The 26,379-nt window shown below is 44.2% G+C and overlaps 3 protein-coding genes and 1 pseudogene across 3 annotated transcripts; 3 read left to right on the top strand and 1 right to left on the bottom strand.

The window, feature by feature from the left end:
- Positions 1–45: 45 nt before the first annotated feature.
- LOC110305438 (olfactory receptor 2W3-like) lies at positions 46–1,053 on the top strand. Its single transcript, XM_021177429.2, has one exon. It carries the CDS (start codon positions 46–48, stop codon positions 1,051–1,053), a length of 1,008 nt encoding a protein of 335 aa, XP_021033088.2.
- Positions 1,054–12,254: 11,201 nt separating this feature from the next.
- Positions 12,255–13,175, top strand: LOC110305450 (olfactory receptor 2AK2-like). The gene has a single exon (XM_021177440.1). The coding sequence runs from the start codon at positions 12,255–12,257 to the stop codon at positions 13,173–13,175; it is 921 nt and encodes a 306-aa protein (XP_021033099.1).
- Positions 13,176–16,372: 3,197 nt separating this feature from the next.
- Positions 16,373–17,345, bottom strand: LOC110304494 (serine-threonine kinase receptor-associated protein pseudogene; annotated as a pseudogene).
- Positions 17,346–25,045: 7,700 nt separating this feature from the next.
- On the top strand, positions 25,046–25,966 carry LOC110305449 (olfactory receptor 2AK2-like). The gene has a single exon (XM_021177438.1). It carries the CDS (start codon positions 25,046–25,048, stop codon positions 25,964–25,966), a length of 921 nt encoding a protein of 306 aa, XP_021033097.1.
- The last annotated feature ends 413 nt before the right edge of the window (positions 25,967–26,379 follow it).

Raw genomic sequence — 26,379 nt, 5'->3', positions numbered from 1 at the left:
AATAAATAATTGTAGTTCTGTCCACTCTCATCACTGTCAGTATTGATGTCTTCCTCAGGTGCAGTAGAGATGGGAGCAACCAACGACAGCACCTTCAGTCATTTCATCCTTATAGGCTTCTCTGACCGGCCCGAGCTGGAGAGGGTGCTCTTTGCCATCATCCTGCCCGCCTACCTCCTGACCCTGCTGGGCAACAGCACCATCATCCTGGTATCCAGGCTGGACCCGCACCTGCACACCCCCATGTACTTCTTCCTCACACACCTGTCCTTCCTGGACCTCAGCTTCACCAGTAGCTCCATCCCACAGCTGCTCTATAACCTCAGCGGGCCGGACAAGACCATCAGCTATGTGGGCTGTGCTCTGCAGCTGGTCCTGTTCCTGGGCCTGGGGGGTGTGGAGTGCCTGCTGCTGGCTGTCATGGCCTATGACCGCTTTGTAGCGGTCTGCAAGCCCCTGCACTACATGGTCATCATGAGCCCCAGGCTCTGCGTGGGCTTGGTCTCAGTGGCCTGGAGCTGCGGCGTGGCCAACTCCCTGGCTATGTCTCCTGTGACCCTCAGCCTACCTCGCTGCGGGCACCGCAGTGTGGACCACTTCCTCTGCGAGATGCCAGCCCTCATCAGGATGGCCTGTGTCAACACTGCCGCAGTGGAAGGCACTGTCTTCGTCCTGGCAATAGGCATCGTGTTGTCGCCTCTGGTGTTCATCTTGGTCTCCTACGGTTACATTGTGAGAGCTGTGTTACAAATCCGCTCCGCTGCAGGACGGCAGAAGGCATTCAATACGTGTGGTTCACATCTCACCGTGGTCTCTCTTTTCTATGGAAATATCATCTACATGTACATGCAGCCGGGGAACAGCTCCTCCCAGGACCAGGGCAAGTTTCTCACCCTTTTCTACAACATTGTCACCCCTCTCCTCAACCCTCTGATCTACACGCTCAGGAACAAGGAGGTGAAGGGGGCGCTCAGAAGGCTGCTTCTGGGTAGCCGAGAGACAGGGCAAGGGAGGGCTAGTTCCAGAGGGACCAGAGGGAAGCTGTCCGGGTGAGGATGACAATGAATACTGAGAGAACTTTGCAAGCTCTCAGGCAAATATTTAATGAGAAAGAAACGGGGCAGAGAAAATGTTCCGCAGTGATTTGGGGGAAATTCTGACTATTCTACCACAGAGGAAAACACAGGCACGTTACTGGATTTGCAAAGGGTTCTGAGATTTGGTAGTCAGGAAGATGGTGTGTGTTTTAAATTTCTTCCTTGTGGTTAAAGCAGACTTTCCCCATGTTCGATGCAGATCTGATGGTTTGTCCCTAGGCTGGTGTAGTGTTATCCTGTGCATGCTGAGATGTGTTCTCCTGGTAAGGTAAGGGGACAACAGGTGCCTTCTGTGTACTTTTTACATTAGGGGCATTAGGGGAGAGTGACTGTGGGTAGCTGGTCTTACAGGTAAGGCATAAGCATTATGCTCTCTTGTCCCCATGTCCCCACATATGTCCCTATATTGATATCAGGGGTATGGAGGGCAGGCATCCCTGGTCTGGATGTCACTCCACATAAGGTCTTGGTTAGCACTGTAAGTACTGGATCTGATCTACTCTAGTGGACAGCTCTCTAACTGATTTGCATCCTCTGAGTTTTCTATAATCCTGTGTAAGGTCCCAAACTATCTGCTTTGTGAATGACCTGAATATTTGATGTTTTCCAATCATTTTACTCCATGATGAGCCACCAATCAATAAAAAGTATTTTCACTCATCTCCCTTGTCAGCATCACTAGGTTTAGAAACCAGGAGACCAAGGGACTCCTCAAAGTGGGTCAGAGAGGGTGTTTGTAGAGCATTAACTGAGGGGGAAGGCCCACCGTGAGTGTCTCTGTGCCCCAGATGGTTAACAAGACTAAGACAGAAGAAACAAGCAGGAAGCCACATCTCCCTGCAGTTTCCAGGCTGCCCTGAGGTGAGAAGCCCTTCGGCTGGCCACGCCTTTTTTACAAGATGGACAGAACCATCAGAACCATCGGAACCCCTGAGCCTCTGGGCGTTACTTTTTTATCAAAGCTTAGTGACTTAGTCATAGCAATGAAGCAGTAACTAATGTTACAGCAAAGCTAACTAACGGAACAGCAAGGGTAAGTTCTCACCAGCGTGTAACCTGGTCCCAGGTAGGACACAACTTTTCTTAAAAATGTATTTCATTTGCTTGTTTTAAATTTCTTTTTGATCACTTTTATTTAGTGTGTGTGTGTGTGTGTGTGTGTGTGTGTGTGTGTGTGTGTGTGTGAATAGGCTGGCATGTTTCACAGTGCATGTGTGGACGTCAGAGGATAATTTGCAGGAGTTGGTTCTCTCCTTTAACCATACAGGTCTTGAAGATCCAAATCAAGTTAAGAGGCTTGGCAGCAAGCACCTTTACCCACTAAGCCATCTTGCCAAACCTGTTTTTAATTTCTTAATCACATGCTAGGTGCTTTATTCATATGAGCCAAGTGTCTCTTCATGACCACTGTTCAGCATTGACTTCTGTAGTCTGGTGTTTTATGTTTCCAATATTCCTGCCAAAGCGTTTTGTAGAATCACATTGGTTCTCTGTCCTTAAACCCCAGCCTTTGACTTGACCCAGCCCAGCCCAGCCCAAGTCTGCTATGAGGTTCTGGATAAGCGCTGACCTATGATAACCACATGGGGGAGGGGCACTGAGCTTCACTGTGACTTAGGCTTGTTTTCATCTTGTGAGAAAGCCTCCAGGTGTGGTAAGTCTCTGCCAGACTCTCCTATTGGTATACCTCAGCGTGCATTTGTGGCTGACCTAACTACAGTGATGCCCATGCTGGACTCAGAGCTGAAGACAAAACCCCGACAGAATCTGTCCCTAACCCACAATGCATAAGGTCTTGCCTCATTGCAAACAGCTGATTCTATTGCCAAAACTCCAGGATGAAAGCAGGGAAGAATCCTTTTTTTTTTTTTTTTTTTTTTAACTTCCAGGAAAACCATGCAGCTTTTCTTCCAGGACAAAGCTGAGAACAGATGGGGAAGTATCTCTTGTGATGCCTACTCTGCCAAGCTCCTCACCTTGAGCCCTTGCGGTGTGTGGGCACACAGTCCTCCCAGATCTCTAGTCATGGCTGAGCCTCCTGGGAGCAGGGGACACAGGCTCATCTCTCAGCAGGCCCTCTACTCTAATTGGAAACTTCTTGGGGTACACTTAACCAAAGAAAGTGTACAAAAGAAACATAAGCACCTCTGGCTTCTAAATAATAGGTTTTGTCTGGGATAACTTGGAACAGCCAATCAGGATAATGAGAACATAGACGGTCAGCAGCTACTTCCTCCTGTGTGGTTGATGGAGGAGAAAGCACCAGCTTGGGAACGTTTTATTTACTATTGAAAGCAGGCAAGTGTTTGAGAAATGCATCTTTTCAGACTCAGCTTTAATTGTCAGCCTAAAGGTATCACAGCCTAAAGGTATCTGAGAAGAGAGCATGGACTGACAGGTTGACTAGGTCTTAGTGACCTGTGGGCATGTCTATGAGGGATTGCCTTGATTTTAATTGGTTCAGGAGGACCCAGCCTACTAAGGGCATAACCATTCTTTGGAGAAATGGATCTGGGCTATGTAAGGAAGAAGCTAAGCCTGAGCCTGTGAGTGAGTCAGGGAGTGGCTTTCCTTTTTGGAGTCTACATCCGGGTTCCTGCCCTGGCTTCCCACAATGATTGACTGTGACTTGCAAAAATAAGCCAATGTACCCTTTTTCCCCCCAGTTGCTTTTGGTCAGAGTGTTTTAGCTCAGGCACAGAATAAAACTAGAGCAAGTCTAGACTGAATGACAGAGGCCTCCTGTTCTGATTCTGCTAATGTATTGTTTTAATAACTTAAAAATAGCCAATTGTGGGCCTGGAGACATGGCTCAGTGGTTAAGAGCACTGTCTGCTCTTTCAAAGGACCTGAGTTAAAGTCCCAGCAACCACATGGTGGCTCACAACCATCTATACTGGGATATGATGCCCTCTTCTGGCATGCAGGTATACATGTAGATAGAGCATTCGTAGACATCAAATAAATGATTTATTTATTTTTACTTTTTTTATTATTAGGTATTTATTTCATTTACATTTCCAATGCTATCCCAAAAGTCCCCCCACCCTCTCACACCCACTCCCCCACCCACCCACTCCCACCTCTTGACCCTGGCGCTCCCCTGTACTGAGGCATATAAGGTCTGCATGACCAATGGGCCTCTCTTTCCACTGATGGCTGACCAGGCCATCTTCTGATACATATGCAGCTAGAGACACGAGCTCTGGGGGGAATGAATTTATGAAATTCCTAGGCAAATGGATGGACCTGGAGGGCATCATCCTGAGTGAGGTAACTCAATCACAAAAGAACTCAAATGATATGTACTCACTGATAAGTGGATATTAGCCCAGAAACTTAGAATACCCAAGATATAAGATACAATTTGTGAAACACATGAAGCTCGGGAATAATGAAGATCAAGGTGTGGATACTTTGCCCCTTCTTGGAACTGGGAGCAAGGCACCCATGGAAGGAGCTGCAGAGACGAAAGGATGGACCATCTAGAGACTGCCATACCCGGGGATCCATCCCATAATCACCCTCCAAAAGCTGACAGCCTTGCATACACCAGCAAGAATTTGCTGAAAGGACCCTGATATAGCTGTCTCTTGTGAGACTATGCCGGGGCCTAGCAAACACAGACGTGGATGCTCACAGTCAGCTATTGGATGGATCACAGGGCTCCCAATGGAGGAGCTGGAGGAAGTACCCAGGGAGCTGTGGGGATCTGCAGCCCTATAGGTGGAACAACAATATGATTTCTTTTTTTTTTTTTTTTAATGGCCAGTTGTTTCTAAACCTCACCCTTCCATCTGTGTGAACTTGACTTTCATTCCTCAGAGATTATGGGATGGGCTAGGGATATGGCTCAGTTGCTGGAGTGTTTGTCTAATGTGCTTGAAGCCCTTAGGCAGTGTGTGTGTGTGTGTGTGTGTGTGTGTGTGTGTAAATGTGTAACTCCAGCACTTGGGAGGTAAATTCAGGGGCAGATCAAAGTTCAAGCTCATCTCCTGACTATGTAGTCCGTTCAATATTACTGCCACAAAAGAAGGTCAGGCTTTCTCTGGGTCAGTCTCATCCCCACTGTCTTAAGGAGGCAGGTGCCTTGAGTCTACAGCAGACTCAGACCCAGACAGGGAAGCCTTATGTGAAAGAATTCAACCTAGTCAAGCTGATATTTATTTCACAACAGTGGACAATAATTACAGCTGCCCAGGCACATCAGTGTCTCTGCACACCCTCCCGAAGTGGTCTGGAGGGTGGGAGACAGGCACCATCTCCTCTATATTAGGAGTCTAAGGACTACAGGTACCAGTTCAGGCCGGGAACCTTAGATGGTGATTACTGTCATCACACCACCTAGATGAGGAGAGAACTGCTGTCAAACAGGTGCCTCCTTTTTTTGTTTTGTTTTGGTTTTGTGTGTGTGTGTATGTATGTATGTTTTTTGTTTCTATTTTTGGTTTGTTGTTCTGTTTTGTTTTGGGATTGTTTGTTTGTTTTGTTTTTTTCAAGACAGGGTCTCTCTGCATAGTCCTGGCTGTAGGGTCAAATACTGAGCTCTGACAAGCCAGGAGTGACAGACTGTCTCCATTTAGTCAGAGAATGAGGTAAATACCAATGAAAAATAAAGACAGAAAATTTATTCTGGTCTCATTGTGAACAAAAAACAAGAGGCCCAGTAAGGCTCATCTTCATTGTCCTGACATGAAGTTTTGCTTTTAAGAGGACAAGAGGCATGCATAGGTAACCAGTCCTGGTCAGGGTGTGGTCCTGTCCATGGCTTGCCCATCATCGTCCCAATGCTAACTCGTCCTGCAAGGTAGTCTGATGATTGTTGCAAATGGATGAAATATCTTTCTAGGATACAAGCGCTCCTTCTGGCCAGCACCACGCTTCAGTCTTTCCTGTCTCCAAGTGTAGGATTTCTGGGGAAATTCCAATTTCTGTTTTTTTTCTTTTTGGATACTTTTCTCTGTCTTTTCAGCATTTGGGGTAAAAAGATTCTAATGAAACCTCTCCATGAGCTTTGCCCATTTCTCTCTGAAGGTATGAACAGTGGAGTTTTGGGGGGCTTGAGATTTACAAATGCATATGGCAGAACACAAATATATTTCTCTATTTAGGACATAGAAAAAGGAGATTGTGTTAGTGTGGTTTGCAAATGACATAGCCGTAGCAGGGGACTCAGAAATCCTAGGGCAGCCTGATGTTTGTGAAGAAGGCAGTGCAGAGGACAGTTATGTAGCTCAGTTAGTGGGCTGCTTGCCTAGCATGCGCAGACCTAATGTGGTAATAAATGTCTGTCTTCCTATCACTGGAGAGGAGGAGGCAGAGGCTCAAAATTGGCTCCATAATAAGTTCAAAACCAGCACAGCACAATAAGATCCTCCCTCACAAAAAGAGGGAGGGAGGATAGAGAGATGTCTCAACAGTTGAGAGCACTTACTGCTCCTGCAGAAGACCTGGACTCAATTCCCAGAACCCCTACAGGGCTTCACGATGGAGTATAACTCCATTCGCTAGGGATTTGATGCCCTCTTCTGGCCTCTGCAGGCATAAGACACAAAAGGGATACACAGACACAAGCAGGCAAAACAGCCATACATATACATTTAAAAAATATTAAAAGGTACACATGTGTGCAGCTTCTGACACCATAATGGAGAAATGGAGACGAAGTGCACCAGCTGATGCCAGTCTGTGCTGCAAGACAGCAAGTTACAGCTATATTTAGCATAAAAAATCCAACCCATAAATATGTTGTTTTGTTTGGCTTGGTGTTTGTTTACCTATAAGTTCATTTGTTTTGAGGCAGGGTCGAATGTAGCCCAGGATGGACTCAACCCCACTATGTAGAGGAGAATGGCCCTGAACTTCTGACCTTTCCACTTTTACCTCCCAAATGCTGAGATTACAGGTGTATATCTTCATGCCTAGTCAAAACTTTTAGTATTGCAAATAACAGTTGCGGACTTTTAAAAAGGAAAGAGGAGCCTCAGGTCTTATGGAAGCTGTTATATTTCAGAAAGCAGTTCTGTGCTGTTTCTTATCTCCTCAGGAAAATTTTATTCTTGTTAATAACATTTACTGTCCATATAATAATTATCACGAAATTATAAAGCTATCAAGAGTATTTAAAGAATAAATAGGGGTTCAGCAGTTAAGGGCACTGATTACTCCCACAGAGGACCCAGGTTCATCGTTTGAATCCAGGGTATCTGACGCCCTCTTCTGGCCTTTTCAGGCAAGTAGCATTTATACAGTACACGGAAACAAACCACCCATACATGTATAATAAAAGAAGGGTTGCCATCCCACAGTCACACCTCTGACCCATAACTGTTTCTGTCTGAAAAAAATCACAGGGATGGAAATGGAGAGGAGCTTGAGGGAAAAAAAAGTCCATTGACAGGCCCCAGATGGGATCCAGCTCAAAGGGAGGTCCCAAGGCATGACAGTATTACTGAGGCTATGGAGTGCTCACAAAAAGGGACCTATCATGACTGCCCCCAAAAGACCCAACAAGCAGCTGAAAGAGTCAGATGCAGTTGTTTGCACCCAACCAATCTACAGAAGCAGCTGACCCCTGTTGTTGAATTAGGGAAGGCTGAAAGAAGCTGAGGAGAAGGGTGACCCTGTAGGAGGACTAGCAGTCTTAATTAATCTGGACCCCCAAGATCTTTCAAACACTGGACCACCAAACAGGCAGCATACACCAGCTGATATGAGGCCCCTAACACACATAGAGTAGAGGATTGCTGGGTCTGTGTTCATTCAGAGATGAAGCACCTAACCCACAAGAGACTGGAAGCCCTGGAGGCCCCAGGGAGTTTAGAGGTCAGGAGGGTGGGGGATAGGGGCATCCACGTGGAGATGGGGTGGGATGGAGAGGAGGTGTGGGATGTGGAACAGTCAGAGTGTAGATGGGGAGGGGAATGGAATATGGAGTGTAAAAAATGAATTACAAATAAAATTACATTTTAAAAAAGAATAAATAAAAAAAAACATAAGTAGGAAAAGTGATACAACCTATTAGAACATCTTATACATCTACAAAAATGGATGAAGTTGGTGTTTGTGACAAACTGGGTGTTGCGATTATTTTTATTGCCCCTGTAAGCCAGCTACACTTGGGAACTTTGTGTGTAACTAACAGTTTTCTTGGGTAAGGCTGTTCATTGCTTAGCATTGTTGTCATAGAGTTGATCATGTCATAGAATACACATATTCTATGTATACAGGTAAATATTACACCTTGGTTATTGGCTGAACTTGGAATTTTAATTCAAACACAGAAGGAAAAATTAGTAGTAAAATTAAGAGACAGTATAAAATAAGTAAGGGGGTGAAAGATTTTCTAAGGCTATGTTTACAGAGTGAAATTTGCATAAATCCAAACATCCAATGTGTTGTGGTGGTAGCATTATGCTCACAGGTATTATTAGTAGGTCAGTGGGATACCATTTTACTAGAACTCATGTTTGCACTGCACAGTAGAAGTTACAAGTGGTCAGAATGAATGTTAAAAACACATTTTCGTCATCACTGAAGCTGATAGGTTTTTTAAAGCTAAATCCACTCAACACTTTTAACATGCACATCTGCACAGAAATGCAGAGTTATTAGTTAATAAGGGCTAAAGATAAAAGAGACATTGTATTAATAGAATAAAAATTAGATTTGTTATCTAGAAACTAAGAATATGTTTGGGATAAATTATTTCATAGATCCAGTTTTTACAATGCTGAGAAGATGTTGCTACTTGCTGAGAAATAGTACAGACGTCAGTATACAGTCAATAATAACAGATTCATTAATTTTTCTGTTCTGATTAAAGATTATAGCTTCCTTAGATTAACAGGACCATTTTAGCAGCAGGTAAGAATGGCACTTTGTCATTGATCCAACTTCTTGCCCAAGCTGGGACACAGTGCACTATTTTTTTTCCCAACATTAAACGGAGCTGTGGCTTTCACAAACATGACTCTCCCACATCAGTGCCAAGGCTGAACATTTGGAGATTGACTTTGGGAATATGTGACACAAATCAAATCCTAGATTATATAATTATTTGAAATACCATATTTATGATGTTTCTAGTACCTACATTTTGCAGCTTACTCCTTATGTTTCTGTGCAGATGTGCATGTTAAGAGTGTGTAGTGGAATTAGTTTTTGAAAACCCTCTTAGCTTCAGTTATGATGAAAATATGTTTTGAACATTCATTCTGACCTCTTATAACCTACTGTGCAATGCAAACATGAATTCTAATAAAATATTATCTCTCTTGTATGTGGTGTGTTTATTTAATTGTGGACAAGAGACCAGGTTTTCCCAGAAGAATTCTGAAAGATTGCCTATGAGGTCCAATCTTCCACAGGCAGCCAGAGCATTTAAGACCTTAAAAGTCTTCCATAGATGCCAAAATGATATTGCTTTTCCACCTAAGTCTTCAATGTTAAGTGAGATTTATTTTTTGAGGCCAAAACCCAACTACCTTATAAATTCACAGTAAACTTACAGTTTCCAAAATGTGTTGGGAATCTGAGGTTTTAAAAGCCAAGGTTCATTTTTCTTGAAACACAGATTAAATAGCTTGATTCACTAGATATTAGCACTGTATTTAAAAGTTATTCATGGAGGCATAGTTGTGACTTTCTACCTGTTATCTCTAGGAGTCTTATCTTTATATTTTTGGGCAGGGTCATTTTCCATTCTTACTTAGTATTTCATTTTTGAGGAGAAATGCTAGGAAAGTGAAATGTGTATCTTTAAAACACAGTAACTCATGATGCAGTTAAAATTATGTTAGAGTTAAATTTATAAAAAGACAGGCAGTGCACGCATCGAGTCATCTGGAGGAAAAGATCACCATGATCGTCCTATTAAAAAGCTCAGCTTGATAGAAGACGGAATTCTGGCTTGGTCATAGCACACCCCGTTAGCTGACGAGAGAGGCTTGCAGTCAAGGAATTACTGAAGTAAAGCTGAATTCTCTGATGAATTTGCTATTGATCTTGATGAGGAGACCCTAGAGCAGTGATGCTCTTGCTGCTGAAGGTATGTATTGGGATTATTGGGTAACGTGTGTTGTTCTACCTGTAACCCATGCTCTTGAATTGAATCAACTCCTGGCTAGATGCACGTTCCAGCTATTGCTTTAAAAAATATTGGCAAGGTCAACATGTATGAGCACTGTCCATTGGTATTTTCGAGCATGCAAACCTTCTCACAAGTAGAAAGAACTGGGGCTCTCCCAGTTTTAGGGGGCAAGACTGCCATAAAATTTAATGCCATTTTCAGCATATTTAGAATATTTTCTGATTTCAAAAATTATTATGGTTTAATTTATTAATTACAGTGGTGCAATGTGATAATTTGACATGTGTCCAATGCATACAGTATGCAATGATAAATATCAGGCTAGTGGACATACTTTACTCTTATTCTAAATGACTCCTATACAGACTCTCATTGTTAAAAGATGTTGTGACAGGGATTCACAGGTGTGAGGAGCTCAAGTGTGTCTACTGCTCTGAGCTTCCCCTGCACACTCTGTCCTCCAAAAGGAAACAGCCACGTCTAAAACACATTGTGTGGCTGCTGCTGCTGCTGCTGCTGCTTCCACAGACTAAGCTTTGTCTTTAGAGGATGAGAAATCAAACGAGGTGATTTCCAACATATTGAACAAAAGCCAGAATTCTGCTCTTCCTGTAATGAAGAGAAAGGAAATTTTACCTTTTCCAATTTCTCAGCATTAAAAATCACTTTAACATGTAAGGATTCAGCAGACACTGACTGAGCTTCTAATAATGAGAAGCCAGGTCAGGGATGGTCATTGTGGCTCAGTCTCTATCCCAGCGCTCAGGAAGATCAGGAAAGGATTGAAGTTGAGGACGAATCTGAGCTACTGAGCAAGAAGAGTGAGACCTAGCCTCAAAAGCCAATTAACTCAGGGTCACAGTGCTTGCCAAGGCCAGGCATTTGATCCCAGTAATACACAAAAGCACACATACAGACACACACACACAGACATACACACACAGACACACACGCACGCATGCACACACACATGCGCACAGATATAGACTATTGAAATCAGCATGCAATGCCACGCTTTCAGCAATGTCTACTGCCAGGGTCCAGGTAACACCTGACACTCAGGGTAATTGGGGAGCAAAATGAAGCTGCGGACAGTCTAGCGTTTTGTTGACTTAAGGAATAGTAGGGAGGTGCACATTAACCAAAGTCTTTATATAAAAAGTAATAATAATGTCCTATGTCGCACTATTAATTTCTCCTTAATTCTCTTTCATAAATCATATTTTTAGAGTTTGGAAAATGTTACTCACCCTCGGCTACTTTTAATTATGACAATTGCTTTATGCAACAGATGAACATTATATGTATAATGTAATAAAATACTTAATATAATTTCACATGATTTTTTTGCATTATGTAATCCTCTTGTAGACATAGTAGATCTTGTTAATTTTTAACATTGTACAATGATCTCAGTACTTCTCTCCTTTCCTCTACACATTCCGCTTTTTGATTTCCTGAGACTCTCCTGTCAATACCTTGTTCACATTGATAACAGAAATGAGTGAGAGAATGCTGCTGTCACAGAAGGAGACCCAACTTCAGCCTCTCACCAGAGAGGATCTGCAGCAGATATAGAAAATTTTCAGAGGATTACACAACTGCTAATTTTGTGATTATTTAAATTTTGTTCTGTGATTTTAAAAATGCTTATTCTTATTTCCTCAGTTAGAACTTATAAACAACCTTGGTTCAAAAGTGAGTCTGAAGACTCCATCCACATAGAAATGGAAAGGACAGAGAATCCAAAAGCCTGTTTCAAAGCTGAGTGTGCCAGGCATGCATGGAAAGAGCAACGCCTTTACAGTAATGCATACGACACAGCAGCTTAAGCAAAACTAAAAACATTAAAAATAACTGAAGAGGAATATTTTTAATACAGAAAGAAAGAGAGAGAGAGAAAGAGAAAGAGAGAGAGAAGTATGTGTATGCCCTAAAGAGAGAGTGCCCTAGAGCTATTCAGGAAAACTATCCTATGTAATAATTGTCATTTCCTCCTCAAGGACAGTCCTCACCAGGCCACGCCCTTTCCAGGGTGCATCTGCTCTGATGGTTCAGTCTAAGGCATGGAGACAGGAAACCACAGCTGTGGGACAGACTTCAGCTTGGTTGGCCTTTTCCAGTATGGACACATGGACACCTTCCTCTTCATACTGATCGCCATCCTCTTCGCAGTGGCTCTCATAGGCAACATCACACTGGTCCTCCTCATCAGGCTGGACCGAAGACTCCACACCCCCATGTACTTCCTCCTCAGCCAGCTCTCCATCATTGATATGATGTACATCTCCACCACTGTACCCAAGATGACAGCTAACTTCCTCTCAGACACCAAGGCCATTTCCTTTCTGGGCTGTGTGATCCAAGCCTTTGTGTTTCTGACCCTGGGTGGATCTGAAGCCCTCCTGCTGGGCTTCATGTCCTATGACAGGTATATAGCCATCTGCCGACCCTTGCACTACCCTGTGCTCATGAGCAGGAAGATCTGCTGCTCCATGGTTGCCAGTGCTTGGAGCAGCAGCTCCATCAATGCATTCATGCACACAGTATATGTATTTCAACTTCCATTCTGTGGCTCTAGGATGGTTAACCACTTTTTCTGTGAGGTTCCATCTCTCCTGCCACTGGTGTGTGAAGATACATCCCAGTATGAGCATACAGTCCTGGTGAGTGGACTTGTCATTCTGCTGCTCCCCTTCCTGGCCATCCTAGCTTCCTATGCTCGGGTGTTGGTTGTTGTACTCCAGATGGGTTCAGGGAAGGGACAGAGTAGAGCTGTGTCCACCTGCTCCTCACACCTGACTGTGGCCAGCCTGTTTTATGTCACTGGACTCTCCACCTACACCCAGCCACACTCCTTGCATTCTCCTGGAAGGGACAAAGTGGTGGCTGTGCTCTACTCAATCGTCACCCCTGTTCTGAACCCATTCATCTATAGCCTGAGGAACAAGGAGGTCATGGGGGCGCTGAGGAGACAAATGGGGTGATGGAGATTTACAGGGGACTTTGGGTCACCCTGTGAACTGATATGGAGGCTGGTCTTGAATGCTGCCTTGGACAGTTTGAGGATCCATATTCTGGTAGAAGTCCATCAGCTTGTCTCAGTGACTGAACAAGAGCACAATCCTTCGCTCACAGTGTCACACTGAGGTGATGGTCTAAATCTGAATGTTGGCTCTGAAGGAGATTGAAGGACCCTGGCCCTGGCCCTGACATCTCTGGCTGCCTGCCAGCCTGGGTTGGCTTTCCACAGCACCTCCTGCCCTGATGCAAGGCTCTCATACTGTGGGAGTCAGTACAGTGGCTGGCTGTCTCATTCTCTGGATGCTCTTTCTACAGTTTATGAGTACAGATGTACATTTGCAGATATTTTACATAAATCTGGGATATTTTACTGGCTTTCTTTGCAGGTGCAACTATTATATAAGAGTGTGTGGTTTTATACTGTGACATGTTTTAAGGACAATTCTGAGAGAAATATGGAAGGAGAGAAGTGAATGCTGGCTTTGATGCTTGTGCAACTATTACCACCTGAATAAGAATTCTGAGCTCTCCCGAGCTCTTTAACCATGTCTTGCTGACTCCCTTTATCAATATTCTTCCACAATTTCACCAGTGGCTTCGTAATAAACATCATCAATGGATCTGTCTGTCAGTATGCACTGTGTCTCTTTCCATGAACAGATGTTCAGTTGTATGTGGATCTCTCAGCAGGCACGCTAGCTTATGGTAAGGACATTCAGACAAGAAGACTCAGAATGGCAATGCTTTAACAAATCATGAACAATTTCTGTATTTTATCCTTGGCTAATATATAATAAATGCTGATAGCAATAATTTTATTTCAAGAAAATTTTCTGGAAATTGTGTGTGTGTGTGTGTGTGTGTGTGTGTGTGTGTGTGTGTGTGCATTGTATGTAGTCCTAACTATCCCGGAGGTCCCTATGTGGATCAAACTAGTTTTGCGAATAACGTTGTATGCCAGCATCCACAGATTTAAAGAAAACAATCACTGGCCTTTGTTTTTGTTTTATTTTGACACTAGAGATGCTTGTGTGCCACCATGTGGATCCTGGGAATCAAACCTGGGTCCTCTGGAGGAGCAGTCAGTGCTTTTAACTGTGAGCCATCTCTCTAGGTCCCCTGCATTCTTAAAATAGTCAAGTCATTGTCATGCAGTCCTAGATTCAATAAATGAAAACTTCTATGCACTATAGTACTGGTATAAGTAACATGACAAGTATTTCTCAGTGTTAAAATAGATATGTTGTGGGGCTTGAGTGTTGGTGTGGTCCTTAGTAGCACTGACTGCTCTTCCAGAGGCCTTGAGTTCAAATTCTAGCCCCCTTGTAAGGTAGCTCAGTAGCTCCAACTCCCCAGTATCTGAGGCTTCTGTCCTCCAGGAGTACTAATGTGCACATATCCATGTCTACATACACACTTATGCATCATCATCATCATCATGATGTATGGTATGAAATGTTTTAGAAATTTTTGTTGCTTCTTTGTAATGGGTTTCAATTATTAGAGTGATAATTTTAATGACACATAGAAACAACTCTTCTTGGCACTAATAAAAATTAATTGCACATATTGTCTCTGTGGCATCCCATTCCCCTTTTTGGGCTGAGTTATCCTGCCTCAGTGGGAAGAGGATGCACCCTGCCTTGCAGAGACTTGATGTACCAGGGTGAGGAGGTACCCAGGGGACCCCCACCTGCTCAGAGGAAAAGAGGAAGCGGGATTATAGAGGGATCATGTGAGCAGGAAATGGGAGGGGCAGCAATCAAGTGTAAATTGAATAAATAGATTAATTAATGGAAATAAAGGATGTACCCCACAAGTTGTACGTGCATACACGTGTATACATTTATATATTACATACTACATATGGATATATACATGTGTGTGACAATGATTATCAATGAAAGGAAGCTATCAAATTGAAACTGGTGAATGTGGATAGAGTTTGAGGGAAGAAAGTGAAGAGCGAATGTAAAATATATTGAAATTTTTAAGTGAAAGTGAATTTATCCAGAGATACCATACAGAGGAGAAAAATAGTGCTCTCCAAAGACCTGGGCTATTTAATAGAAATCTAAGTGTCAAGCAGTGTCAAGCACAGGATACCTCCCTCAACCTGACTTAGTTTTCTGTTTCTGTGACAAAACTCCATGAGTGTCACTGGAGAGATGGCTCAGTGGTTAAGAGCACTTCCTGTTCTTCCAAACAGATCTGGGTTCAGTTTCTAGCACTAATTCACAGCTCACAACTTCCTGAAACTTGATTTCCAGAGTGCCTGACACCCTCACATCAATGCAGATAAAATAAAAGTTTAAAAAAAAAAAAGGAATTGCATCCTCCATGAATGGCTGGCTTTTGCTCTTTTCTTGTCGTTTATGTGATCCATAAGCTCTCTCTAAACTGAAAGCCTGAGGTTGCTACGTATCCTCAATACTCTCACCTCACGTGTCCGCCATTGCTGTGATTCCAGGGTCATCTGTCCCTACAGATCCTACGTTTGAACCCTCTATCCTCAGTGACAATGGTTGGGGGGAGATTTGGAACCTTTATGCTATGGAGCCTCAGTGAAGTGGGTCACTAGGATGGACCTTCAGGATGTGGACCTTACTTCCTGTCCTGGGCTCTGCTTGCTGAGTGCAGCTGCAATTAGAAAAGCCAGTCTCCCGTCCGAACCACCATGCAGTCCCTCCTGGCTTCCATGTCTTCCCAATCCTCATGGCCATGTTCCTCTGGGACTGCAAACCAAGAAACTTTCTCCCTCAAGGTGCTTTTTCATTAGGGTATTTTGTCACAGCACCAGGAAATGAAACCAATACAGGAATTGGTACCAAGTGTCAGAACCATTGATGGAGAAAACCTGACTATGCAGTTTTGGGGACTCTGGTAGTGTCTTCTGCCTGGAATGGAGAATTTAGTACTTTTAGGATACAAAAGCCTCAGTGTACTGGAAGCAGAACTCAGTGCAGCATTTGGTGGAAGCTCAGAGACAAGACCTTTGAGAAAAATGTGGGCTGTGGACACCTAGCTTATGACATTTCAGAGGAGAACAAAGACTCTACCAGGAAGTAAATAGACCCCAGCGATTCACATGATATTTTGGCCAAGAGTCTGCCTTCATTATGCCCATGTCTTGAGGTCATGAGTGATGTCAGATGTACAACTAAGCAATTTCTTCCAGCTCTTCTGCTGTTTCTGGAAATCAGATCTTTGACTTTACCAATTTCCCACTGTCTTCCTCAGGAAGCACACATTTCCACAGGTCAGAAGGCTTTCCTACCACAGTTTGCCTCAATCTCAGTGTCCCATCTTCAGAACCACTGGCATAGAGTTCACCATCAGGACTGAATCTCACACTGAATGAGACCAACGTGACGTTTGTAGGATTCTAATTCTCCTCCACTATTATAAAAGTACTTATACAGTTTAAAGCTTCTCCACCTGCAACAAAAAATTCCTTCTCTGGATGAAGAGATGCAGAACTGATGGTCGCAGGAGCTTCAAAGGATTTAATTGGCTCCGGACTTTAATAACCAAGTCCGGAAAGTAATAACCAAGATCTCTCCCTCAGGAATATATTTTGTGCTGCTAACAGACATATTACATTTTAAGATTTCACTTCTGTCATTGTGGCATGATGCCAGAGCCAAACAGTTTTATCATCAGCTGAAAGGATCGATTTATCTTCATTGCACCACAGACCTTTTTAATATCGGAAGTGTGACCATTAATTTCCTTAGGTTCTGCTTCAGGTTTTTCAAGTCGTGTATGTGCAACAGTTTATCCTGTCCCCAGTAAGCAGGTAACTGCTATCCTGTGTGAAATTCAGTCTTGACAATGTGCTGATGAACCAGGGTCATCAATTCATCTCCTGAGACAGCATCACACACTCTGTGATGTCTGCAGCTGCTGTAGCAGTTTTGGTGGCATCTTTATTATTCAATGTTGTACCCCAAACAGCACCTTTATGACCCAAATAAAGTTCCAATCTAGTCTCCTGTATCTCCCTGGTGTAGCATAGGTTTGCCATCTTTGCAAGCACTGATCAGAAAGCAGCCTTTAGGCGTGATGCCACTGAAGGACAAATCCACCACAGCCGGCATATGGCCTGAGCAAGTGATCGGAGTCTGCCTCATGGCCACGCCGAGCAGAGACCAAGGGTTGCGGTCCTCACCCTCCTTCTCTGCCTTAAGTGCCCCAGGCTGCTTAACCTCCCCCGGCCTCGCACCCCCAAACCCAGACATTCATTCCCAGGTCGGGTCAGGAGTCCCTGCAACGCTCACTCCATCACAAAGGAATTTGATTGTGTTCTTACATTGGCCTTTAGCCACTTGGTTGTCCCTGGTGTTGCTAGGCCTTGTAGTGCTTGATGACAGTAGGCCTCTGGGATTGCAGTTAAAGCTGGTATTTCCTGATGGCAGTAGACATCTGGGATTGCAGGTGGAGGTATGGACTGGAAATTGGATTGTAGAGGCGACAGGGCAGACCTCATGTATTCTTGGATTTCTGGGGGACACAGATTGGGGTCTGGGGATTTCACTTGGTTGTCTTGGTTAACAGCAGGCCCCAAGATGGCGCCCGGGACTGCTGCCAAGTCTTATGACTGGCACCTGACTTCCTCATATCCTGGGGTGATGGGGAGTGGACGAGAGGGCATAAAGGGGGATGGCCGAGAGAGGTCGGGGATTCTTCTTTTTCCTGCACATTGTGAAGTTCCTGAATAAACTGCCTTGAGAAGGACATCGGTTTCGTCGCTTCTTTTCTGCTGATCAGAGTTGGTAGTGGTAGCGACCAGTGCTGGAACCTGTACAGGGACGTGAGGAGTCCAGAACTCTCGGCAGTCAGGGTAGCCGGTTGGAAAGCTCCCCGGTAAGTGGGATGATTCAGGTTCTCGGTTAGAGATTATTAGGTTCCCGGATTAGGGACTATTAAGGTTCTTGGAGTGAGACAATTAAAGTTACACCTAGCACTATGGGAAACACAATGTCAGGACATTCTGTTCGTCAGGCCTTAAAAGACCTCCTAAAGGTGAAAGGAATTGGGCTGAAAAAGGAAACCCTAGAAAAATTTCTGAAAGCGGTAGATCAGGCCATGGTTCCCAGTCTCTGGTCACCTTACTGGACCGAGCTGGGAGAAGTTAGGAAAAGATTTGAAGTTTGCAGAGGAACAGGGAATCCTCGCAAAAAGGGTTCTACCGGTATGGAAGTTAATTCGCAATTGTATAGAGGACAAGGAAAGATGCGGAGCTGAGCTGCAGAAGGGGAATGAGGCTTTGAACCAAGTAAGAGAGGAGAGATCACAGAAGTGACATGTCCGAAGATGACTTGGAAAGCATAGCGGACAGTTTAAAAAAAGTGAAAGTAAAAGTGCAGCCATCAGCTCCTGGCCACCTAGTTATGCTCCCGAAGGCGCCACAGGGCATAGTTTGCATCCAGAAGCATGGCGAGAGCTAAGTGCTCACTGCTTCCCAGCTTTCCAGGATGCTCAAGGAGCTCGATTCCATGAGCCACTAGATTGGAAGGTAACTCAAAGACTGGCAGAAGGGGTACGAGCCTACAGGGTCAGTGCTGCTTTCATTATTGCTCAACTTGAATCTCTGCATCGCTATTGTCTAACTCCCAGCAATTGGCAGAATCTGGCACGAGACTGTCTTTCCCCTGGACAGCATCTTGACTGGAAAGCATTCTTTATAGAATATTCAGGTGAACAGGCCGCTCAGAATGCAAGTGCAGGGCAAGCGGCCTGGGATCAGGATATGTTATTAGGTCAAGGAAGATTCGCCGCTGCACAGATTAACTACCCTATACAAGTTTATGAACAAATTAATAAAATAAGAGGTAAGGCTTGGAAGTCCCTCTCTAACACGGGAGAGGTTAGTGGTAATTTAACAAAAAACCTTCAAGGACCCCAGGAGCTATTTGCAGACTTTGTGGCCAGGGTGGCAGGAAGGGTATTTGGAGATCCTGATACGGCAATGCCATTAGTGAAACAGCTGATTTTTGAAAAATGTACAAAGGAATGTAGACAAGCCATTAACCCATATAAACATCGGGGGCTTGAGGTATGGATGAAGATCTGTAGAGAGGTAGGAGGCCCGTTAGCTAACACAGGACTGGCTGCTGCAGTTGTGCAGGTCTCCCAAGGAAAGAATGGGTCCAGGAATACAGGCTGTTTTCAAATGCGAGGAACCTGGTCATATAAGGTGACAATGCCCGCAACAGACTGGAACGGGATGCCAGCGGCCTCTGGTACCTGGACTTTGTCCAAAATGTAAAAAGGGAAATCATTGGGCCCATGAGTGTCGCTCAGTGAAGGATATTCATGGGCAGCCAATCGAGCATGACGGTGCTCGGCCAAAAAAGGGGAGACGGGGGCCCCGACCTCAAATATATGGGGCAGTCACAGAGGGATGGCCCAATTTGAGACCACCAATGCAGTGGAACAACCCAGGAGGGCCACAAGAGGAAGCACAGGGCTCGACCTCAGTTCTGCCACCTGACTGGTATTAGCCTCCCGTATGGGGGTCCAGCTAGTGGATTCAGATTTCAAAGGCCCTCTACCAGCAGATATAGTAGGGTTGATCTTAGGAAGGAGCTCTGTAACAATGCAGGGCCTGATAGTCCATCCTGGAGTCATAGATTCAGATTATACGTGACAAGTCAAGATCATGGTCTCTTCACCTAGGAGCATAGTAGCCATCTCCCCCAGAGATTGCATAGCTCAGTTGCTTTTATTACCTAGTTGTCATTCTCAGTTCCCAGCTAAGGAGGAAGAAAGAGGGGACAAGGATTTGGCTCTACTGGCACTTCTGCCATTTTTTGCTCCCTAGATTTAGATGAAAGACCGTTATTGCAGCTTATAATAGAGGGAAAATCTATTTCTGGGCTGTTGGACACTGGCGCAGATCGCAGTATCATCAGCGTCAAGGATTGGCCCTCGAGTTGGTCACGTCAGTGATCAGAGCAAACCCTGAGAAGACTTGGATATGCTCAGATGCCAGAAATTAGTTCTCACCATCTACGTTGGAGTGACAAGGAAGGGCAGTCAGGGCATTTCCAGCCCTATGTGCTGCCTGTCCTTATTTCATTATGGGAGCATGATTTGATGAAAAAGATGGGTTTTAAACTGAACAATGAAGAACCATATACCACCCAAGCCCAGCGAATGATGTTGCATTTGGGATATAAGCTTGGTAAAGGTTTGGGTCGCTATTTACAAGGTAGACTATCCCTGATACTATTGAGAGGAAGAATGACGGAGCCAGTTTGGGTTTTTCCTAGGGGCCACTGAGGGAGCTCTACCCATTACTTGGAAGACTGAGGAACCAGTGTGGGTTCCTCAGTGGCCACTACCCTCAGAGAAATTAACAGCAGCACAAGAGCTGGTTAGGGAACAGTTGAACCTAGGCCATATCAGACCCTCTACTCCCCTCTGGAATACCCCGATTTTTATTATCAAGAAAAAGTCGGGAAAATGGAGGTTATTACATAATTTGAGAGAAATTAATAATAATTAATTTTTTGTCCAACACATTCGAGCTCATACAGGTTTGCCTGGCCCTTTAACAGAGGGCAATGATTTGGTTGATAAAGCTGCTAGAGCTGCTTCTGCCTTTTTGATTCAAACACCTGTAGAACTGGCTCATGAATTTCATTCACAGTTTCATGTGAATTCCAAAACACTTTCTTCTCGATTTCATATTACTAGAGCAGAGGTAAGGGATATTGTTATGGCTTACAAAGCCTGTGCCCCCCTATTGCCTCAGGCGAGTGTGGGAGTAAACCCTCGCAGCCTGCTTCCCCTCCACATTTGGCAGGTTATTGTTTTGGGAAGTATAATTTACTTATTTGTGTGTTTGTGTTCCTGTATTCATGAATGTACACATGTTGGGGAAGAGGAGTATGGAACCATGAACACACATATAGACACAATCTCTCTCTCTCTCTCTCTCTCTCTCTCTCTCTCTCTCTCTCTCTCTCTCTCTCTCTCTCTCACACACACACACACACACACACACACACACACACACACACACACAGAAGACAGAAGATGGTCATATCTCCTCTTCTTTCATTCTTTACTTCCTCCTTTGAGGCAGAGACTCTCCCTGAACCTGCAAATAATGTTTGGTCAGCTAAACTGGACTAGCCAGCACCAGTCATCCTCCTGTCTCTGCCCAGCTAGGAGCTGGGGTACAGGTGTGAGTAGGATACCAGCCTTGGTATATGGGTGCTGAGATGCCAGTGCTGGTCATCATGAGTACTGTAACCCTGCTGAGCCACCTCACCATCCAAGGATTTGTTACTGAATATTTTCTTCTGTAGCATTGCCAAACCACTTGTACAAACCCTAGGGCTTTCCAGATGGTGGGTTGAGAGACTCCTCAGAACACAATTCACTTTATATTCTGCTTCTTGAGATAAGATCCAAAACTACTTGTCTTTTCACATCTAGACATATCTTCAGCCCAAACCCTTGGTTAGCATTCACTGTAAATGAAGATTCCTGCCATGGGTGCTGTTATAAAGTGTTGTATAGTGCACATGCTAGGAACCTAGGAACCAGCTGCCTATGAGGCAGGCAGAACCCACATTGGCTTCCTCTGGATCTCAACTCCAGTTGTCACTCTGCCCAGGTCCCTGCTTCTTTCTCATTTTCCAATTGAGCAAGGGTCACTGATGTCACCCCAGTATGCAAGGATGATCATTCCATTCAATCTTACTGCAATTCAATAAAATAACTTGGTTGCAGTAGGGAGAGATTAAGTGGGCACTTAGAGACAGCCCAATCCATTCTCCACTGGATACAATGAAGTATCAGCACATCTGAGTGTACCTGCGACTTTGAGAAGTTTGAGTCTACCTCAGTTATCAAGTGGTTATCAGGGGTAGGTGCTGTAATACTGGAACATACCAAAGCCTGGATTATTCGACTCCTAAAATATCATACGGTTGCTTTTGGGTTATCTATACCTTTCAGATCATTACTTATGAGCAGCTGTGTGTATCTCACATGAACATTAGAACCAGAATTTTCAAATTTCCAATTGTAACTGTTAGTAATTCAAACAAACTTTTGAAAATTAATTCTGAACTCTATTTTAAGTCCTTTTCTGAAATGGAATGCAGACAGCAGTTCTAATGAAACACATATTCTGTCACAGTGTGTTTAATTGTGGATGGGAGACTAGTTTTCCCAGAAGGTCTGAGACAGAACTCCTGTGAGTCTCAACCTTCATCAGGTAGCCAGACCCTTGGAGACATCCAACGCATTTGCCAGGGTTAGAAAAATGACAGTTTTTTTTTTATTTCAATTCTATTTTCCACTCAGGATTTAGTGCTGACTGAAGGTCTATTTATATAAGGCGAAAGGAACCGCTTCCAAATTCACAGAACAGGAGTGGTTCCTAAAACACGGTTGAGATTAGAGGCCATGGGAGTGTAGCCTTTCTACTTCAGATGACTTGGCTCAGGTGAATACATCCCTCAGAACACATCACTTTCCTTTCCTGTTTGGTAAAAACAAAGGATCACAAATATCATAATTTCCTTTCAAAGGTCATCGAGGAAGGCATGGGCGCACTGTCTAGTAACTGTGTCTCAGTGGGGTGAACTGTCAGGAAGTTAGCCCTTGCAGGTTTCTTTCCCTATCACCTTTCTAGAGAGAAGATTTTTCTGCAACCAAGAGGCTGTATAGACCACAGTTGAGTTATTATGAATGGGTTATCCTAGGATATGGCACAAAACCCATATCCCTAGAAATCTGGAAGAAAGGGCCATGTTCAAAGCTCAGGTGGGTGGAGACCAGAAGCTTTGTTGCTGGCACATCCCTTAAGCTGTCAAGGAGCCCTGCAGCCAGTGAAGCATTGAAGTGAAGCAGAACTGAGTGAGGATTATTGAGAAGTCACAACTTGTTCTCCACTGCTGGTTCAGGTATGTCTGACAGTCATCACCCTGTACTGCACACTGCATCCTTTTCTTCTTGGCTCATGTTCTGATTTAGATTCATTCCAGGCTTGAATTATTTTTAGGTATTGCTTTAAAAATATGTGCATTGTGAAAGTGACTGCGTAGCCATCTCACAGTTTTAGAGGTGAGAGCTGAGGCTCAGTGTTCCCACATGGGAACACAGGCATGCAGTCTAGCAAATTCTTCCCTTAAGGAGGACCAGGCAGAGTCACAGGGTTCCTTCTTGGGGTATAGAAAGACATCTCTTTTTTTTTGTTTAGACCTCAGTTTTTAAAACTAGCGTTATCCTAGAATTATATATTCCACCATATTCCTGATATGCAGCAGATTCTACTGCATTTCTAAAATACTTTTAAAATAGCAAGGGTTTAATTCACTGCATATAGTAAATATTTGTATAATTCATGGTGCATTTAATTCTACTGTTGGCTTGAGTGTTTTTTAACTTTCCTGTGAAGTTGCTGTTTCCACATCCCTAGTTGCACCATTTGTCCAGTTCCTGGGCGCCTTGATGAGTTACTGACCATGGTTAAACCATTGCATAGTAGAAGCCTGAGACATCTGTCTTCAAATTCATACTAAACATGCAGGCCAGTGACACAGACCTGTGTGCCTGGCGAGGCTGTGAGAAAAGGCAGTGCTGTAATGGAGGCATCTCCAAGCTGCTGCTCATTTTGTTGATAGTAAACTCTTTGCTGAGTCTGTGATGGTCAGGAAAAATGCCGAATCACCTCATCTCTCTCTGTAAGGTTTGAGGCTGGCTGACAATTCAAATAGACGGTGCTATGTGTGGCTGAACTCATGCTTCTACCCTTAGCTGTGACCCCACAGGCAAATAGATCTGGATCACCACCCTATAGCTATGGTGCAGGACATTGCAATGTGCTTAGCATGACATTTATTGTGGTGTGATAAACTGTTTCTCAGGGTTTTTTAAATTCATTTTTTATTGTAATTTACTCATTATTGACATAGAGTGTGTTGACTTGTTGCATGGCAAACTTCAAGTTGTTAATTTATTCTATGTTGAGTTCAAGTAATGCATGCAGGACTAGGGATTTAGTTCAGCTGGAAAGTGTTCATGTATCCTGCAGCAAAGCTTTGTTTGATCCAGTATTTCATAATGTGGGTGTGATAGTGCACACTTGTAATCCTAACACATGGGAGACAGAGGCAGGAGGATAACAAGATTGTGATTTTATTTTATGATTGTGGCTACATGGTGTTCCAAAACCAACATGAGCTACACAAAATTGTATCAAAAAAAAAAGCCTTTTAAAAGTTCTTTCTGGCCTGGTGTGGTAGTGCACGCCTTTAATCCCAGCACTCGGGAGGCAGAGGCAGGCTGATTTCTGAGTTCGAGGCCAGCCTGGTCTACAAAGTGAGTTCCAGGACAGCCAGGGCTATACAGACAAACCCTGTCCTAAAAAACAAAAACAAAAAACAAAACAAAAAAATTGAAAGTCCTTTCTCTGGTAAGAAGAGCTGATTGTGACATGAATCCCTTACAAAGAGCTTGGGGTATTTCTATTCATGAAGACCTTGATCAGAAGAGCTTGCAGACCTCAAACATGAGAAATGACCAGGAGAAATGAAGGGGATAGAGAAGAGATCCCATGACTTAATGCATGCATGCTGCATGCACCCTCTGAAACAAAAGCCTGACATTAGAATGTGTAACTATTGCCTATTTTGCAGAAATTATAATAAATAAAAATAACTAAAAGAACTGCTTTTCAATAGATGAAAGTGTAAAAGAAGGATAGAAGTGTGCCCTACAGCTAGTCCAGAAATGTATCCTCAAGGACAGTCCTCACCAGGCCACGCCCTTTCCATAGTGCATCTGCTCTGATGGTTCAGTCTAAGCCATGGGAACAGGAAATCACAGCTGCGGGACAGACTTCACCTTGGTTGGTCTTTTCCAGTATGGACACATGGACACCTTCCTCTTCACAGTCATCTCCATAATCTTTGCAGTGGCTCTCATAGGCAACATCACACTGGTCCTCCTCATAAGGCTGGACCGAAGACTCCACACCCCCATGTACTTCTTCCTCAGCCAGCTTTCCATCATCGACATGATGTGCATATCTACCACTGTGCCCAAGATGGGAGCTAACTTCCTCTCAGACACCAAGGCCATTTCCATTTTAGGATGTGAGATCCAAGTCTTTATGTTTATGAGTCTTGCTGGGTGTGAAGCTCTCCTGCTGGGCTTCATGTCCTATGACAGGTATATAGCCATCTGCCAGCCCTTGCACTACCCTGTGCTCATGAGCAGGAAGATCTGCTGCTCCATGGTCGCCGGTGCCTGGAGCAGCAGCTCCATCAATGCTTTAGCGCATACAGTGTATGTGTTTCAACTTCCTTTCTGTGGCTCTAGGATAGTTAACCACTTTTTCTGTGAGGTTCCATCTCTCTTGCCACTTGTGTGTGAAGACACATCCCAATATGAGCATATGATTGTCATGAGTGTCCTTGTCCTTGTGTTGCTCCCCTTCCTGGCCATCCTAGCTTCCTATGCTCGGGTGTTGGTTGTTGTATTCCAGATGGGTTCAGGGCAGGGACAGAGTAGAGCTGTGTCCACCTGCTCCTCACACCTAACTGTGGCTAGTCTGTTCTATGTCACTGGTCTCTGCACCTACACCCAGCCACACTCCTTGCATTCTCCTGGAAGGGACAAAGTGGTGGCTGTGCTCTACTCAATCGTCACCCCTGTTCTGAACCCATTCATCTACAGCCTGAGGAACAAGGAGGTCATGGGGGCACTGAGGAGACAAAGGGGGTGATGGAGATTTACATGGGACTTTGGGGTGGACTGATCTAAAGTTAGTCTTGTACACTCTCTGGAATGATTTCAGGATTGATATTCTGGTGGAAGCTTATCAGCTTGTCTTGCTGAATGAACGAGAACCGGAACCTTTGCCCACAGTGTCACACCGGGTTGATGGTTTGATCTGAATGTTGGCTCCTGGGGATACGGAAGGACTTTGTCTTTGTCCCTGCCATCTCTGGCTGCCCATCAGCCTAGGTTGGCTTTCCACTGAACTTTCTTACCATCTGCCCTGGTGCAAGGTACCACGGCTTCTCCAACTGTGGGATTCTATACAGTTGCCTGTTCCACACTTGCCTTCCACTTGCTCTGGAAGCCCCTACTGCAGTTTATGAGTATAGCTATACTTGTGCAGATATTTTACATAAA

Source organism: Mus caroli, unplaced genomic scaffold, assembly GCF_978045245.1.
Source record: "Mus caroli unplaced genomic scaffold, Mus_caroli_1 scaffold_13, whole genome shotgun sequence".
Taxonomy (NCBI): Eukaryota; Metazoa; Chordata; class Mammalia; order Rodentia; family Muridae; genus Mus; species Mus caroli.
This window is presented reverse-complemented; position numbering and strand designations above follow the sequence as displayed.

What these genes read in the sequence shown, in the direction of transcription:
- LOC110305438 (XM_021177429.2), top strand. Translation starts at nt 46, where the DNA reads ATGTCTTCCTCAGGTGCAGTAGAGATGGGAGCAACCAACGACAGCACC.
- LOC110305449 (XM_021177438.1), top strand. Translation starts at nt 25,046, where the DNA reads ATGGGAACAGGAAATCACAGCTGCGGGACAGACTTCACCTTGGTTGGT.
- LOC110305450 (XM_021177440.1), top strand. Translation starts at nt 12,255, where the DNA reads ATGGAGACAGGAAACCACAGCTGTGGGACAGACTTCAGCTTGGTTGGC.